General features: G+C 46.6%; 1 protein-coding gene across 8 annotated transcripts in view; it reads left to right on the forward strand.

Annotated features, from left to right (window-relative positions):
• Positions 1–12,461, forward strand: part of KLF7 (Kruppel like factor 7) — a 61,213-nt gene that overhangs the window by 26,102 nt on the left and 22,650 nt on the right. For 7 of the 8 annotated variants that reach the window (XR_212609.5, XR_001467464.4, XR_005861270.2 and 4 more), the window contains exon 2: positions 3,743–4,355. Coding sequence is in view for 3 of the 8 variants with exons in the window: in XM_015289510.4 (XP_015144996.2) it covers positions 3,743–4,355 (613 nt within the window). In the remaining 5 variants the exon portion in view is untranslated. The remainder of the gene's footprint in view (positions 1–3,742; positions 4,356–12,461) is intronic. The other variant, XM_004942644.5, reaches the window with a different exon arrangement.

Here is a 12,461-nt window from a genome sequence, read left to right on the forward strand (position 1 = left end):
TTGATGGTCCATAAGGCTGGTGGTCTCAGCCTGGGTGGCTTTACCAGCTCAGAGCTCAAGACGAGGGGGTGAGCCTGCATGGCCTAAAAATGCTAAGCCTTGCTGGGGCAGCAGAGAAGAAAACAGGCTGCATTCAAAATGCTGCTTGCCACTCCCCAGGCAATTTGGGCCTGAGCGAGGGGAAGGTCACGTAAGGTACTCGGCGTGTGCCAGAGAGTGCATATGGAGAAGGAAGCTTTGTTCTGCAGGCCGCGGTCTGCCTCTGCAGCAGGTAGGGGCTGAGGGGGCTGTTGCAAGGCTGCAGCCCGAGCCCTCCTCAGGCTTTGTCTGCCACGCAGATAAGATGGAGGTCCTCCGGCTCAGCGCTGCTCAGCTTCCCCCTGTTGACTTGGTGGAGGGACTGAGGGGTGTGGGAAGGAGGGAGGGGCTTCATTATATTGTTTCTTTTCCTTTGAGTTTTTTTTCCTCTCTATGGGGAGATGGGCTTGATCCACTGGTTTTGGATTTCTGAGGCAGAAGGCAAGGCATGACCAGCTGGTGTCTTGAAATGGCACAGGTGCAATGGCTGCGGGAGGGGGGAGCCAGGAATAATTACAGGTTTCTGAAGCATCAGGCTTTGCCTGAAAAGGGCTCATTGAGAAACTGCTCTTTATGGAAAATTAATGGTGAAGCTGGAAAAACTGTCAGGCCTACTATTGTTATCACTGTGCTAGTGGTGCCTTAAAGGAGCAGCACCTCCTGCTTGCGTCCATGGGCCCACAGAACCAATGTGCAGCTTTCTGGTCCTGGCAATTGAAGTCTCCTGCCACTGTTGTCACATTGAATGGCTCTGAGTCCCAGCCTCTCTTTTTTTTCCCACTTCTATCCCTAATTTCTGATTACGTTTACACTCTACTTTGGAAGCCTTCTATTTATTGGGCTCCCAGACCTATTTCTGCCCCATTGGATGAAGGCTGAGACAGAAAGCCCGAATTACATGATGTGGGGAGTTGAAAAGCACCACCTCTTTTGTTTTGTGTGTGGAATCAGTCCTGAACAACTGTGGGGTTCACTTAGAAAGCTGCCACCAAGCCCCCTAATTCATCTAGGGAGAGGCCAGATCCCCACCTACAGCCATTCTCCAGTCCCAGAACTGCACATTAAGCAGCACGCAGGCTTTTTGTGTCTCCACTGTTACCATGAGCAGATTTAGTATGGCTTCCCTCACTGCTGGTACCAAGGTGTCTGCTTTCCTGGGGAGAAGAGTGAGCAGGGTTGCTAGGTGCTGGTGCCACAGGGGCAGCATGGGAGCTGTCTGCTGCTTCCCCAGGAACTAATTCAGATGGACCTTCAGAACGGGGGACTCCTGAGTGAAAGCTGAAAGCCTTGTCCCCTGTCCCTCAGGGGAAGTCCTTGGCCTTGAGTTAAGGTGGGTTCGAGGTGAAAAACTTCTGTTGTCACACAAGCCAGCGAGGTTTGGTTGCAGCAGAACCAGATGCTGTGACACCTTGCTGTGAAGCTCATTGCTGATTCCCAGCATTTCCAACTTTCTGCTGTGCTCAGGAAGTGGGGTAGCCTCAGGGGCAGCCCAGCGGATGTACAGGGCCAAGTCACATTGTTGCAGCAGGAAATAGGAACCGATCCAAAAATCCAGCTGAAGGAGCAGTGGGGAGAGCAGAGAGCACAAATGAATGGTTTCTCGTGATGCTTGGAGCAAGGCTGTTGGAGAAATGAGCTGGCAGCCCCCAAGTCCTGAATGTTGAGCTTGCACTAAGTTAGTGTCCACATCACTGTTCCTCAGTTTCATTCTGTTTAGGAGGTGGAGCAGCAGGCTTCTGATGATCTGGCTTCAGCTTTTGTCAGCTGTTGTCTATTGGAAATCACTGCTGCAGTGCAGCAGTTTAGTGTTGACCCAGAGCAGAAGGCAGCAGAGTGCCCAAGCTGTGGGCTGCAGCTCACGGATGCCAGTTCCCAGGTACTTCTGGGAGGGCACACTGGTCGAACCTCTGCTTGCTGAGTGTCAGGAGCCCAAAAATGTACCGACTTCATCTTCCAGGGATTTGGCAAAAACAGTTCTTCAGAGATCCCTTTTATGGTAGATAAAGAAGTGAGGCCCCCGATAAGCTTGAGTAACTTGATTGTTTGGTGGTTTGCTTAAGGCAAGATTGCTGACTACCAAGTCCAGACATAGCATACACAGCCTCATGTGACTCCACTAAAGTATAATGCTTCTCACTTGCGTATGTTGCCATTTTCTTTGTTTTTTGCCAAGTCCATCTCTACAGCTCGGATCTATGATTGGGTATTACGAAGTAATCAAATAGATAACTGTCTGACAGAATCTTTTTTTTTTTTTAATTCAGAGACTCTGGAAGTCATCCCACCTAACGGTATCTGCAAACAGTAGTGTTGCTTCCAGGCTACGCTGAAAGTAATAATCCTGAGTTAGACGGTAGCTCCCAGAAAGCTGTGAATGGAGCCTTTCTGTGCTCCTATTGAGGTCTGTACTCAAAAGACAGGAGTTTCCATCTCGTCTCTGGTGGTAGGAAGCTTTTGTTTCTTGATCAGATGTTGGGTTTCCAGGCTGAGATGTAGTTGGACCATTGGCTCCATTAGGCTGCACTGAATATTTTTGCCTAAAAATCCTTTCCTTTATATCTTTAAAGTGTTCCCTTAAGAGTAGTTTTTATAAGTTTCAAAACAATATCTCCGTTAGTATGTATGTTTTTTAAGTTCTGTAAAATTGCAGTGAAGGTATTAAACCAACTATCCTTTCAGGCAGCAAGAAATGAAAAACAACACTAATAAACTCCATTAAAAGCTCCCCAAACTGCAGATAACTGCTTTCTATAAATAATAAAAGTCTGTAATGTTGGTTTTGGAGAACACTGGGCAGCATGATGGTGCCTGGAGGCTTTATTGGTGCTTGTGTTAGCTTAGAGCAGCTTATACAGGGTACATTCAAGTAGTAGCCTCACCCTGTCTTCATGCTATAATCACTGCTACGGAGACGTAGGAACACATTTTCATGAGGCAGCATCTCTGCCTGCATCTTCACCTACTTTTGAAGATGCTGTGTGCGTGTGCTTGTGTGCAAGTGTGGTGTTCTGTATACAGGAGGTCTACTTGTTTAGATGTGACAAAACCCTCTAAAAGAGGCACTAGGTCCCTGTTTTCTTGTCTCATCTTCGTCTTCTCTCAGCCCCTTCAAACAAGCTATGCTGTTACTGGCAGGTTTTCTTTGTCTCCTCTTTCTATCTTAAAACGATATACTTCAGATTTACGCCATCTTAGGAGAAGATTGGGCCTCAGCCAACAATGCAGAGTTAAGTTTGGAGTGAAACGTAATGTGTGTGAAGAAAGAGGAAGGAATCTGTTGGAGAGGTGACTCTTTGTATGTGCCAGGGGATTGGGCAGTCTGAATGTTTCATGTAGAGGTGATTGTTTGCCGGATTACATTTGAAATGCGGCAGTGTGCAGATTTCCATGCAGATTTAGTGGATGCTTTCCAGTTGTTATTATCTACGTTACCATAATATCCTCTGCCGTACGCAGATATTTCCATACCCTGTGTCTGAGCAGCTTCAAACAAGTGCCAAATCCCCATGCCTCCCAAAAAGCAACTGTCTTTTAAGAAGGGGCTGCTGCACATGAGGGCTGTCTCTAAATGGCTCTGGGCCATGCTGTTCTCCTGCCCTCGGTGGGAGCACTGCTGTGATGTCTCTCTAATAGCGATTTCTTTCCCTCCCTCCCCCTCCTGCAGACATGCCTCGAGTTGGAGCGATACCTTCAGACTGAACCGCGGAAGATCTCTGAGAGCTTCGGTGAGGACTTGGACTGCTTCCTTCATGCCTCCTCAGCTCCAGATGCAGAGGACAGTATCCGACGGCTGGACCCCATCCTTTTGCCAGTGGAGACGAGTATGTGCGACAAAGGCGCCAACATGGACATTATCCTCTCACGGGACAAGCTGCTGTCTGAGACGTGCCTCAGCCTGCAGTCCACCAGCTCTTCCACAGAAAGCTACACGGCCGTCAACCAGGCCCAACTCAATGCAGTAACCTCATTAACACCCCCTTCCTCTCCGGAGCTCAGCCGCCACCTCGTAAAAACCTCACAGACTCTCTCGGCGGTGGATGGCACAGTGACTTTGAAATTGGTGGCCAAGAAATCTTCCCTCGGCTCCATGAAAGTGAGTGTAGCGGCAGCAACCGCGGGGACGATAAAGAGCGGGCAAAGTGACAGTGAACAAGGAGGACCGGGACTGGAAGCATCTCCAGAAAACAAGAAGAGGGTTCACCGCTGTCAGTTTAATGGGTGCCGGAAGGTTTATACAAAGAGCTCCCACTTAAAGGCTCACCAGAGGACTCACACAGGTACTTGTGTAGGATGTTTCTCTCATCTTGTCCTCCTGCCACCTATCTGTAACCATCTCCTTTTATTTTGATTTAGAAAAGAGGAAAAAAAAAAAGTCTCTTCTGAAAAGTCCAAGCCTCTATCTATGAAACAGGGCAATGGAAAAATATGGCAGGCCAGCAAGTATATCCTCTTTTCAACAGAACAGAGGAATTCACTGTCTACCATCGATATGTTGAGTTTTCATGTGTCTTCTGGGGCTCGATGGAGAGTAATTTTAGGATACTTAAAGGGTGGAAGATGTATCATTTATGGTAGAACTGTGGGCATGCCAATTTGGGTTTTCTGCACTCAGCTCCCTGAGACAGCTTTAAAAATGTTAATTTTAGTCAAGTGTTAATTGCTTCAGATAGAAAATACTGTGGGTAGGTTTTTGCTGCCTTTTGTGTAGGAGAAAGAAAAAAAGCATATTTCAGTTCTGAGATATACAGTTTAGGAATAATGTTTGTGGGGCAGGAAGCTTGTGTGTAGCTGCAGATGTGTGCCCACACAGATGCCGTACCCTTGAGATCTCACTATTTTGGGCTACACTAGTGATGAAATACAGTGAGAACAAATGGGAGAATTGCATGGAGTTTGGATGGAGTAGCGTAGTTAGAGAGGGAATAGGATGTATGGGAAGACACCAGGCAGTTATTTTGGATAGTATTGATTAATGATGCATATAAGCTTTACTGTGTAAGCGTCTTGAAGCGTACCAAATTGGCTTCAGTTTGGCTGTTCAGCATCCCTTCTCTCCTGTCGTTCGTTCACAGTCCCCAGTAGCTTTTCGGCTGGCATTCATTGGCAGTAATAGCCGTGCAGTTTGCTAGCGTTGCTGCTTTGTTCTAAGCCTCACATGTGAGATGATAAATTCCCATTAGCGCTATCTTATCATGTGATTATTCTTGTTTCCAGAGGGATTGCTGTAATCAGTTTTCTCAGTTTTACTGTAAAATGTGTGGTCTCTTACAATAACTGCACATTTAATTCATGGTGTTATCATGCACGCAGATTCCTAGGAGCGAGGTGGCTCTCGCAAGGTAGAAAATAACATGTTGGACCTGTGCAGTAAATCAAACAAATGTGTGGGCTGCTAAGAGAGCTGCATCCATCATGTACTAGGCAGCACTGTAAAAGTTACATGGTCTGAAGTATAAATCATATTAAGGCATAAAGGCATTGTTTTTGATCTTTCAATATGCGCTTCCTAGCGCTTTTACTGGGGATAGCCACCTTACCAGGAGTGACCCCCCCTTGCAATTCTGTGATTTCAAAGCCTGTGAAAACAGTGCTTTCATTTTGAAACCTGGTACGATCAGGAGGCTCCTCGTGCTGCCAGTGCTGCTGTGAGCGTAACCACAGAGACAGGCTCCACCGGGGCTGCCCGGGTGGATGTCCCAGAGGAGGCCTTCCTGTGTGCCAAGGGGCTCCCCGCAGGCATAGGTTTGGGCTGTGAGTTGGCACATCACCTTGCCCATTCAGATGTGGCCCCTGCATTACTCTTCAAGCTGCAAATGATAGTCTTACGTGGCTGTTCCTGAAGTTAGCCAACGATGTGACGTGTTCACCTAGGAGGGATAAACCTGTGGAATCTCTATGTTCTTATCACCCAGCAGGTGGCAACGGGGGACAAAGAATCCTGAGAAAACTGTTAGCCACTCTTGCAAGACCTCCACCCTCTGAAGTCAAACTCATGCAAGATTTTGCATGCTTTAGAACCCCCCCCCTTAGGTCTGGTCGAATTTTGTATCCTTCCCCTAGGTAACATCAACATGTCAGATCTTGTGCTTTACAGTTATTTCGTGATAAGAAACATTTCTCACTGGCACTGAGGCTTTCATAGAATAGCCTTAGACTGCACACAGTGCCGTTGCTGTGTGCGTGTCCATCCATCCACAGCAGTACTCAGTGTGGTGAGAAAGGGCAAGTCCATTTGCTAGCTGATGGGGGAGACCTGTATTGGGATGAAGTCACTGCAGCTGTGTGGATGCAGCTTCCATCACTTCACATAGTGGGTTCTGCTCTCTCTCTCTGAGCTTGCTGGTTAAACCATCAGTGTAGCCAGTTTGTAAACCATCCACTAAGTTCAAGAGAGTCAGCAAAGGTTGTTAGGGAAAAACAAGAAGGTGGTAGACAAGAGGCAAGAGAGAAACCCAGAAGAGCCCTCCTCTTTGCAGCCAAATGAGCATCCTATACCCATTTACATCCCAGCTGTCCACAGCTGTATAGAAAACATGGTTTTATTTTGCAGCATGGACTTGATACATCCTCATTGTTAAACTCTTTGCTGCAGGCACTGGGAGCTGGTAGGAACCTGACTCCCATTGCACACAGGAAAGTTCAAAGTATCTGAGTATCTTTAGGATTTGGGGAGTAATCTGAGTGAACGCTGGGGAGGCATGTGATAGGACTATGTAGCTAGCTTATTTGGGCTCAAACACATTGTCATTTAGAGCCCTTTGTCCCGTTTCAGTGCTCTGTTCCTTTGAAATCACTAACAGCAATCAAAAGTGGTATAGTCAAGACATTACATTTCTTCACTCTGACCTCTGCGGTGGGGTTACCCCACAGTGAGCTCTGGGGCTTCCTGTAGAAGAGAGGGACAGAGGGGACCAGCTGTGGGAATTTGAGATTGAACTGTAAATGGCAGGGCTGCCTCCTTTCCCATGTGTGCCTTCGGAACTGGGGGCAAGCAGCCCTATTCTCCACCAGAACTTTGTTTTTTTTTGGCAGCTGCCTTGGAACCGTGGTGTGTGCTGTGAGTTTTGAATGCACCCAGCAGTGCCAATAGCTAGTAGCCACTAGGCTTAGTCAGCGACCGAGCCGGGGGGTCTGAAGTGGTTGCAAGGTATCAGCTGAAGGAAAATAGCTTGTTAGTATGTTAGGAGGGAACAGTCTGCCAGTGTGGGCTCTGTGCAAGTGGGCACGAGTGCCCCAACAGACAAAGAGCTCTCAGTGTGGGGCAGGGAGGCAGATGCAGGCTGGTCACCCAACTTCATGTGCAGTGTCCACTTAGTGGATCAAAGGGATTTACTGCTGCGCATGAAAACAAGAAAGCCACAGGCTGGGGAGCTGCGGGGCAGAAGGCAGCGGAAGGAGGTTGCATTCCTTTTGTCCGTACGTAACGCTGACCAGACAGAGGCTGGCTGGCCTTCCTCAGGGCAGGATGAGCCAGACAGGGCTGGAGGCAGTGCAGACTGATAGCAGCTTGCTGGGTTGGAACCCGACTCCTCCGGCGGCTTCACTGGGGAGCCGAGACAGTCAGATCCCACGTTGCTCGTGGTTCATTGCAAGCCTCCCTAGTTGTTCTCCTGCATCTTGTCCATTCAGAAATTAGGACAGTTCTGTAAGGCCCATCGATGGTTGAACTGGTTATGAAAACAACTTCTCAATGACCTTTGGAGAGGGAGAAACAATTTTCTTTCTGGGAGAGAATTTAATCTGGAAGGGAAAGGGGAAACATTGTCTGGGTGGAATGGGAAATTAAAACATTTGATTGGATTTGAAGAAAGCTACAGCACCTAAAATGAAGGATGTGTAAAGGAGCCAGGGACGGTGTCAGGACTGTCTGTCTGCCACAGGGCAGCAAAGAAGCCATGCCGGTGTGAAGTGGTGGCTATGCTTGTAAACAGGAGTGAGAGGTGAGCTGTTGGGTTGGAAAGGCTGTGCTGCCAGAATGGGGGTGAAGCAAAAAAACAAAACAAAACAAAACAAAAAAAAACTAGCGAAGGAGCCACTGGGACTGGCACTATAACCCAGCTCTAACATTCTCTCACACTTATTCACAGAGCAGACATCAGTGTCTCCTTTAAGAGACAGGAATTCTAGTCCAGCCTTCATGCAGGCATGGAGATGAGTTGCCAGTGTAATGGAGAACAGAGGGGAAAGGAATTAGCATGAGCCAAAGAAAATGTATAGTCATCAGTACTTCCTAAATTAGAAAACAGGATATTGCTGGTGAGTATCTGGATGCAAATATGTCTAAGGGGGAGCTGGCCTGTGACCTATGGAAAGATTAGTCATGTGGAAGTCACTGATTCCCTTGGATCAAAGACCTGTGGAAGAGATTTCTATCTCCTGACCAAACAGCTCACATCAGCCTTCCTTGCCGTAATGTCCAGGGGAAGCTATGAGGTGACATGGATGCTTTATGGCCAGAGATAAAGCACCATGTATAATATAACCAGGAAATCCTGAAGATTGTGGTGATGATAAAAAAGTGACCCCTTGAGCATTTTGCTGGGGTTTGCATTTTGTGAGGATCAGGTTTTGAGGTTTTTCTGTTTTTAGTTTTCACATCTAAAAACAGGATATCTGATACCACCTCAAATCAACTCTCATCAACGTAAGTTTACCACCTCATGTTTTTACTTAGGTTTCTAAAGCCTAAAACAAGCAGGAGATGCCCATGTAAATAGATAGTAGGAGTCTACATACTGTCTTAAGATAGCTCTTATTTAAGTGGACTTTGCTTCATGTTGTCATGACATCTGATTTTAAATTATGCAGTTCTTTGATCCAAAGTGCTGGGTGAGAGTAAGCAAAGCAAATAAATCCACTCTGCAGGAAAACACATTACTGTGTTTGAGGGGGAAAAAGACAAGAGGTACGTAAGAGAATTAGAGCATTAAAGAAAGCAAGGGTTTTGAGGTGGGATTTAAAATGACAGAGAAGAGTTTTCCAAAATTGCTGGGGCTGGAAGTGGAAGTGTGGGGAATTTGGGAATGGTTGGAAAAGAAAGAGTTGAGGTGGGAAGACTGGGTGATAAATGGAGAAGATCAATCTGAGTGAAAGAATAACAGAGAAAATAAAGACCTTATGTGTCACTGGTAACCCATGGATGGAAGCTACAGTGCTGTGTTGTGCTAATGAGGTGGCACAGGTGAACAGAGAGCCAGGGATGAGAAAGAAAATACAAATGGCCATGCAAGGCACTAGTTCTGCAGGATGCAAGCTTCTGAATAATGAGTAAGGGAAAAGCAGCTGGGAGAACAGTATATCTAGAACAGGAGGAGTAAAAGCCAGGGCCCAGGAATTTTTTGTTGTACAACAAGAGATCCACAGCTTTGCCACAGTTCCCCAGCTCTGCATGCGGGGCTGGGACATGGCAAAGGGACACAGAGGAAGCTCCCATGGCAGCAGCTGAAGCAGTGGATGAACGTGCTGCTGGAAACAAGAGGAAGGGAACCGAGGCAGGAGGGGTGTGTGAGGAAGACCTTCATTCATGCCTGGGTTTGTTCTGAGGTATAGTTGCACTGCCAAATTGGAAAGATGTGTTTTGTTAGTTCTGTTTTCTCTTATAATTTAATCTAATTAAAGCTGATTAAAAGAAGCCCAACCTGATCATGAGCTCTTTAAAAACTTTTTCTTTTTGAAGCCATTTAACCATTTGGCAAGATTAGAGGGAAGTCTTATGATTTCACTGTGCTGGGCCAGAGCCTCATTTTGTTATTACAGTGAGAGCTCAGGCCGAGACAATGCGCTCTGTGAGTGACACAGACGGCAGGAGAGGCCCTGCCAAAAGCAGCCCTCAGCATTTAACACACCCGTGCTGTTTGCCACTGCTTGGTTGCTGGTACCATAACCCCCAGTCCTGTGTTTCTGCTCCATCCTTTGCCAATTCAGTAGCACAGGTAGGGAGACAGTCTTAGTACTGGGGCTTGAAAATAGAAACGGCTTTTGTTTGCCATATGAGATGATTTTTGGTCCAAGGGAGACCTAGAAAGTGATGCTTGCTGTCTGTCACAGCAGTGGGAGGGATAGTGCAGGTGTCTCTGAGTGCTACAGCAGGCCACTGCTCATTTGTCACCTGGTGTATTCTTCACATCCATCCATCCTTGAACCCCTTGGAGTCACCTACCAAAGGGGATGGAGGCTGTGGCTCACAGAGTACCACCTCAGAGGAGCAGATGGTGCACATGGTATAGCACCATGGTGTAGTCTGAAAAATGTATTTGAAGGTAGGTGAAGGGCAAGCATACGATGCAGCCTGAAGGGCAGGTTTCATGTGTAAAATTGTCTGTTTCTGCTTTGCTGGATTTCAGGAGAAAGTGTGTTTGTGTCTTCAGAACACTTTTGTCTAACGCCGCTGTCAAAAAGCTGCTGGTTACCAAACGTCAAGCAGAGCATGGTAGTGTACAGCTGTAGGCTGAAATAAATATGAAACAAGGACTTGGAGTGAGGGGAGTTTTAAAGACCTGTGCAGCCCTTTTGGACAGGGGAGGACAAAATGCTGCACAGGGCTTCCTTTATCTGCAGATCTCTGGGCTCCAATACGCCTGGACTCGCTCCTATCATCAACAGAGAGAACTTAATAGATTAGTTGGACAATTTTGCAATGTCATTCTAGTTTTTTATGACTACCTTAAGTGACCATTAGAGCACTGCAAGTGCATATTAGCTCTTGGAAGTGAATGTCATAAAAACAGAGGCATTTGTACCTGCACATACTTCTATTCAATCTGTAACTGCATGGAACTGCGTTATGGTTAATTCTCCATGGACTTCCATTTGGATGCCTTCTTGTTGGTCGCCTGCAACTTAGCTAAGCTTTTCCTTGAAGCTGGAATTTTCCACATTTGGTAGTTTTCCAACGTGGTTGCTGTTAGTTATTTTAGAAGGTGGAGGAAAAATATTTGTTTTTTAGGAAAATATGGCATGTGTGCTGGGGATGGGCAGGGAGAAAAGAGCTTTCTTCCATGTAACAAGCTGAGCTAAAACTTGGCCTGTGTAATGGGAAATAATAGCCTTTGAGTAGAAGACTCGTCTGTGAATATCTGGTTGAGAATTAACTTGAGTGGACTAAGCTGTGATCTGTCATAAAATGGCTTGCATTTTATTGTCAGTTCTTTGCAAAACCCAGAGAACCACAAAGGTGATTCCTTTCCGGGGCTTTGTTCGCCATTGGATGTGTGTTAGGAAGTTTGTTTCATACAGAAGGCATCTGTATCTTCTAAGATTTCTCTGTGAAGATGCAGTGTCACCCAGCAGTGGGCTTTTGTAATACATCTGTGCCGTTCTTCATTTGCGCTCCTCTGGCAGCACGAATGAGCTGGGTGACTTCCAGCCACGTGCTTGCACCTCCCTTAGAGCTGAGGAAGGGGAATCATTTGTGTGCCCCCCAGTCAAATCTCATAGTTGAATGAACGAAAGCATCCTCATCTTGTTCCTTTCTTCTTTTTGCTCTTGACAAAACTGAGAATCAGAGAGGAATGGGTATTATTTTCCCGTGTGTTTTATTCTCGTGCTGTCTCTGCTACTCTGCATCACTTTCTTTCTGTCATCTTTCTCTGATTTTCCAGTGGCAAAGGGCAGAAAAAGAAGTGACATTTAAATAGAACCATCAGCACTGCAATGGTTTGAATAATTGAAAAATCGCATTCATTAGCTAAAATGTGGAGCAAAACCAATTTAAAACATTAATAGTTGGGAAAGTGGGTGTCTCTTCACTTGTTTTTTTTTGGTCAGTTCTAGTCACTGATAAGTATCTTTTGTTTACCTTTGTTCTTTGCATGCTATTTCCCAGAAACTCTTGGACTAATATGCAAGTGTCCGAGGAGCAGATCTTTGCTGCCTGCTCTGCACTGAATACACATGCGCCATGGCCTCTGAAGGGCTCTCACCACTGTTCACCCCCCAGTATAACTTACTAAAAAAAAAAAAACAGAGGGGAAAAAGTCTGTTGTGGAGTCCTGGACAAATCTGACCTGGTGAACTGCTGCATTTTTCTCCTTTTTCATCTCCTGCTGCTGCTGCCTCGCCTTGCACCTCTGAGCTCACAGAGCTGTGCTGAATTTGAATCCAAAAGCCCTCAGCCGAGATTTTCTTTTTGAAGTTCTTACTACTTGTCTTGGGGACCAAAGCGATGGCAGCCTGAAGCAGCACAGAATGAGTAATTAGGGCAGGCAGCGATGCCTTGCTGGTGGGGCCAAGCAGGAGGAGAGGAGGGGATGCGCGGTACTCTGGCTCACACAAAGCACAGGGTGCTGACAGCCCGGCCGGGTACCAGCCCTGCTGCACAGCTGCTCTGCCCTCGCGTTGCCAAGCAACTCCATCCATCCTTTTTTTTTTTTTCAAAACATTTT

Source organism: Gallus gallus, chromosome 7 (assembly GCF_016699485.2).
Source record: "Gallus gallus isolate bGalGal1 chromosome 7, bGalGal1.mat.broiler.GRCg7b, whole genome shotgun sequence".
In the NCBI taxonomy this organism is placed as follows: Eukaryota; Metazoa; Chordata; class Aves; order Galliformes; family Phasianidae; genus Gallus; species Gallus gallus.